Source organism: Microtus ochrogaster, unplaced genomic scaffold (assembly GCF_000317375.1).
Source record: "Microtus ochrogaster isolate Prairie Vole_2 unplaced genomic scaffold, MicOch1.0 UNK32, whole genome shotgun sequence".
Taxonomy (NCBI): Eukaryota; Metazoa; Chordata; class Mammalia; order Rodentia; family Cricetidae; genus Microtus; species Microtus ochrogaster.
In genome coordinates, this window is record NW_004949130.1 from 3,954,886 (window position 1) to 3,960,885 (window position 6,000).

General features: G+C 39.4%; 1 protein-coding gene across 4 annotated transcripts in view; it reads left to right on the top strand.

The window, feature by feature from the left end:
- Lsm14a (LSM14A, mRNA processing body assembly factor) overlaps positions 1-6,000 on the top strand; it is a 47,031-nt gene that overhangs the window by 26,089 nt on the left and 14,942 nt on the right. For all 4 annotated transcript variants that reach the window (XM_005368430.2, XM_005368431.2, XM_005368432.2 and 1 more), the window contains exon 4: positions 3,162-3,284. In XM_005368430.2, the coding sequence (XP_005368487.1) occupies positions 3,162-3,284 (123 nt within the window). The remainder of the gene's footprint in view (positions 1-3,161; positions 3,285-6,000) is intronic.

The window sequence follows — 6,000 nt, forward strand, 5'->3', positions numbered from 1 at the left end:
TTTATCTTTCTCTATTTCTGTATACCTTTCCTTCTTTCTTACTTCTTGACTGACTAGGCGATTGGCCCCTGATATCCTCCTCTCCTTGTTCTCTTGCTCCTCTTCCTCGTTTCTCCTATTTATACTCTGTCTGCCAGCCCCACCTATCCTTGCTCCTGCCTCTCTATTGGCTCTTTATTAGAATCGTCAGGTGTTTTAGACAGGCACAGTAACACAGCTTCACAGAGTTAAACAAATGCAACGTAAACGAAAGTCACACACACCTGAAAATAATATTCCCCAACACCTGTCTGTGAAAGAGTCTAGCTTGGTCTACATAGTGATTTCTAGGACAGCCTGTGCTACACAGTGAGACCCTGTCTCAAATGAATGAATGAGTGAATGAATGAATGAGTGAGTGAGTGAGTGAGTGAATAAGTTAAGTAAATGCACACATTAGTGTGCGCACATACACACACACAAAATCCTAACACTTCCAGAATGTTGATTATCTGCAAGTAGAAATTGATTCTTCAGTGATCCTAATCAGGGGCCACAGACAAATCATATTTGGTATCTTCTCAAACCACAAAAAGTGAATTTGGAATTAATAAAGATAATTTGAAAAAATACAAAATTTGAAATTGTGCAAACTAATTGATTTGTAACAGTTCAAAGATAAATCACAAAGACCGCCTACAGAACACATTTGCTGATACTTTATATGAACAGAGTATTAAAGTATGTAACACTGCTTAGAGTAATAGTGCCAATAACACCACATACTTAGGACTGAAAAGATGGCTCAGTGGTTAAGAGCACTAGCTGTTCATCCAGTGTTATCAAGTTTGATTCCCAGGACCACATGGCAGCTCACAATTGTCTATAACTCCAGTTCCAGAGGATCCAATACCCTCACACAGATACAGTTGTAAGCAAAACACCAGTGTACATGAAATAAAGTAATTTTAACACCACATACTCGGAAACAAAAGCTCCCTTAAAACTTCTGTGGTAGCTTTTTTCAAGGGAGAAGGGCCAAATTGCCCACATTCTCTGAGGGATATTTGGCAATGAAGAGCTTTTAAAAGGGCTGTTTTGGCATGTGGTGGGTAGAGTCGGGGTGCTGGGACAACTCCTGATAACAAAGTATTGTCTGACCCAGAAGGTGACAACTTCTGAAGCTGAGGCAGCCTTGCTCTGCAGAGAACCAGGAGCTGCTGAGAGACTAAAGCTCCACAGGAGCACCTATGGGTGGAGTCAGAACCTTACAGAAGCAGCTCTTCTGCTTTGAGTCACAGGTTAAACATTCACGTCAAAGTCCCATCGTCTTTTTAAAACAGAAGTTTGAGGCACGCCTTTAATCCCAGCACTCGGGAGGCAGAGGCAGGCGGATCTCTGTGAGTTCGAGACCAGCCTGGTCTACAAGAGCTAGTTCCAGGACAGGCTCCAAAGCCACAGAGAAACCCTGTCTCAAAAAACCAAAAAAAAAAAAAAAAAAACAACAGAAGTTTGAGGTTTATATCACCCAACTTCAAGACTTATAAAGATAGCATAATTAGAGCTGTGAATTATTGGCATAAGGCTGGACAACTATGGGCAAGTGAAAGACAGAAGTAAATCCACCCAAATACTGATTTTTTTTTTCCCATAAAGATTCTTGTATAGCTCAGTGGAAAGAAAACCACCATTTTAAAAGACACCATTTTAAAAAAATAGTGTTGTAACAGCTGAAAATCTCCATAAATAATGCAAACCTTGATTGACCCTTTTTAGGCCTTGAATAAAAAGGGATTTGGAGGCCGTCATGGTTCATGCCTATTAATTACCCTGTGTACTGGGTGGTGTCAAATTGACACCAGCTAGAGTAATCAGAGGAAGGAGCTTCAGCTGAGGAAATAAATGCCTTTTCAAGATCCAGCTCTAAGGCATTTTCTGAATTAGTGAGCAATGGGAGGGTCCAGCCCATGGTGGATGGTGCCATCCCTGGGCTTCTGGTCCAGCTCACAACTGTCCATAACTGCAAGATATACATTAGATAGATAGATGGAGGGAGGGAGGGAAGGATACAGATGTGAATCAGTAGCAGAACTGGGTCACCATGAGAAGAGTAGAAGGTACAGAATTTGCTACAATTGAATTAACACTCCAGCAGGCAGCAAGCAAGGGGATAAGAGTACACACCCTCGGGGTAGCTTATGTTTGTCTGGCCGGCCTCAGAACAAGAGCAGGATCTTTAAAAATGCTTGCTATGTTCCCAGAGTGTGTGGGGGTGATGTTCCATCTCTTCCAGAGCTGGCCAGAGTGGAAGCCTCCCTGGAATGTGCCTTGGAGGGAGGGTCGGAGCACTCCATGTGTGAGACACTACTACATTCTGGTGGCCCATTTTAAGGGTTTGGAAGAGTAGAACTCATCAGATCAGGAAGAGTCTGGGGAGCAGCAAAGTGTCTTAAACACCATGGCTGAAGTAGTTAGAAATAGTTGAAAGAGCTGGAGTGTCCCCTCGAAATGAGCAGATTGCATTTTAAGAGCGATTTACAGATTACACAGGTTCAAATATGCAAAGTGATGTGAGAAGAGGGACAGGTAATGAGGGCTTTATAAACTGAGGTAATAGTTGGGGGACATTGGGAACCATGAGAAGGTTCTCAAATACTATAGCAGTGTAAATATATTTTATTAAGAGCTTATTCTGACTACCATCATAGAGGTATACAAATGAGAGGTGAGGTAGGGATTGTTGAAATACAGGGACAACCTTCCTGGATAGAATATTAAAAGAGTGCCATATATAAAGCCTCAACCACTCATCTTAGAGAAGATTCGTGGAACAGGTATGGCAGAGAACTGGGTCCTTTCTAGTCATTTTGTTACTCATAATTCTCACTCTTTTGTAGCTGCTTTGGGCAAAAGCAACACCATAGTTCTTCAGAGTAGAAAGCGTTACAGACCAAGTCTGTTGTTTACTGCCATTAATGGTGGAAAGCTCTAGCAGAAGAATCTGTGATTTACCTTACAGAAATAATTGAAATTAATGTCAGTGTCTACGGTATTGTTTCTGCTGTTCACTATCTGATTGTGTCTCTATTTTTGCAACATGTTTTTTTATAAGTATGGGTTGGATACCCAGATAATCAGTAAAATGATGATTTCTTTTGTTTGCTTGTTTTAATCTTTTCAAGCTGGAAACTCCTTGACATCCTTTGGAACAGAAACATCAAATAGCAGTACCTTATCCCAGAGCAGCGCAGTTGGTTCTGCCTTCACACAAGATACAAGATCTGTAAAACCACAGCTAGCCCAAGGTAAGCTGTTCTGCCTATCAAGTACTTGGATTCTAAACTTCCCTAGCAGTTTTTGCTTTGTTCTGATGTTTTATGAGCAGTATGTATCATTGGTGCTTGGCTCTTTAAATTCTGTTTTCAAGACAGAACTTTTGCTCCTTTATCTTAGGCTAATTCAGTATATTCTTGCCTTCACCTTCTGAGTGCTGGGGTTACAGGTGGGTGCCAACATAACTTCACTAGTTTGGAAGTTTTTTTTCCTGGTTACTCTATTGCAATAAAGTTTTGCTTAATGGCTTCTACTATTTATTTGTACTTTTTAAACTTTCTACACATTGGAATTGAAATAACAAGCATTCTGTGTTTAATTAACATTTGTTTTCAAAGTTTATCAGATTCGTCCTAGACTCACAACTGAACGTTGAACTATGCTAGGTGAATTTGAAAACCCATCCAGAGAAATGTACTGCAGATGTGCATGCTATTGAGTCTCTCCTAAGACCATACAGATACAGGACCTTCGGTCTCTGGATCACCACAAAGACCCATTTTGTAGTGCTTCTGAAAATATAGGCCATAAGTGAGATCTGGAATATTAGAAGCCCTGGAACCTGGAGATTAACATTTTAGTAAACTGAAGGGATCCTGTTGTCATTTTTGAAAAAATTCTGTTCTTCGAGATAGTCTTATAATCTTTAATCACATAGTCCTGTGTCTGCTGTGTCCACTGCTGCAGTCAGTGTGATGGGTTGTTGCTTTACTTTTTCAGTAGTGCAGTGTAGATTTCACTTCACAAAGGTTGAACAGTCACAGGGCAAAGCTGGTAAAGATCAAATCATGCCAGTAGTAATAAGCATAATCCTGTATGTTTTGTTCTTCAAGGCAGAAGCCTTAAAGTAATTGTAGCCAGCATTGCTCGTGCTGGCTAACATAGTGAGTATGGAGTTGGCTCCAGTGAAGAGGACTTAATTAGAATTAGTCTTGCTAAGGACCTGAGATGAGTTCCCAGTACCCTCATGGGACAGCTTAGACCTGACCATGACTCCAGCGGGATCTAAGCTGATAACCTCTAGCTTCCTTGGGAACTGAAAGATACCCCACAATCAAGCATAATTAAACAGAAAATTTTAAATATATAGATGTGTATTAAATTTTAAAGATTTTCTGTAACTGACTTGGAAATAGAAGCATAAAGAATAAAACAAAACCATAATCTTGCTACCCACAAGTGGCGATATTTACATTTTGTTATGTTTTTTCAGACTTTTTAAAACTAATATAAGGGGCTAGAGAAATGGCTCAGTGGTTAAGAGCACTGACTGCTCTTCCAGAGGACCCGGGTTCAATTCCCAGCACCCACATGGCAGCTCACAACTGTCTGAAGATCCAGTTGCAGGGGATCTGATACCTTCACACCAATGCACATAAAATAAAATTAAATAAACCATAAAAAATATTTTAAAAAATAAAAAATAAAACTAATATAAATGTATTTTTATCTTTGTTTTGCTATATTTTATGTTAGAGCTCTTACTGAAAAATAATAAGCCTTAATTTCCTTAATTATAAAATGAGACTTTGGGGCTGAACAGATGGCTCAGAGGTTAAGAGCACTGGTTGCTCTTCCAGAGGTTTTGAGTTCAGTTCCCAGCAACCACATGGTGGCTCACAACTATCAGTAACAAGATCTGATGCCCTCTTCTGGTATGCCTGTATACATGAATGATAAATAAATAGGATTGGAGAGGTGGCTCAGGATTTAAGAGCACTACTGCTTTTTCCAGAGGACCCAGGTTTGATTCTCAACATCCATGTGAAGGCTCATAATCATGTGTAACGCCAATCTCAGAAGATCCAACTTCCTCTTCATTGTGGAGACTGCGCATTCATGATACACATGCAGGCAAAGCATCATATACATTAAAAAAAAACAAATTGTAAAAAATAGATGTTAAAATACACCTGGACATATAGCAGAACATACTTGAAAAATAACAAATTTACCTACTTGGTATAATAAAACTATAAGAATAAATTTTTAGAGATGAATAAAACAGTATACAATGTTGGAAATAGCCCCACCATTAATACAAAATGTAATATCTGGTGGTATAGTTTAGTAGTAGAACACTCCCTAGCTGTGTGTTATGATCTGGGTTTGATCCTCTGCACAACAGGTATAGGGAAAGGAGTGGGATTATATAGATGATTAAGATTTCTAGATTAAATTATAGTAGAAAAGGGCTGATTATTCCCGTAAGGGTTGTTGGTGTCTGTTAGTTTAAGAAAAGTAAGATTGGATTCCTTACCTCGTACTGAAGACTTGAAAACAGAAGTATTTTTATTAAATTTTGATGTGAATATTTGTATAAATCCATGGCACAGAAAGCCTAAGAATCCATTTAAATTTTACCAACTAAAATGTTTGGATTTCAGGGACTGGACAGGTGACTCAGCAAGAGCTTGTGCTGCTCTTGCAAAGGATGTGTATCAGACAACTCAGCCCCACGGGAAACTCCTGCCCCAAGAGTTTCTTCTCAAGCAACCATATTCAGGTGCACAGACAAACACATACACAGAACAAAAATAAAATAAAATCTTTTTAAAAGAAAATAATAAAGCTGGTCGTGGTAATAAACACCTTTAATCCCAGCACTTTGGAGGCAGAGGCTTATGGATCTCTGTTCCAGGCCAGCCAAGGCTACACAGTGAAACACTGTCTCAAAAAAAAAAAAAA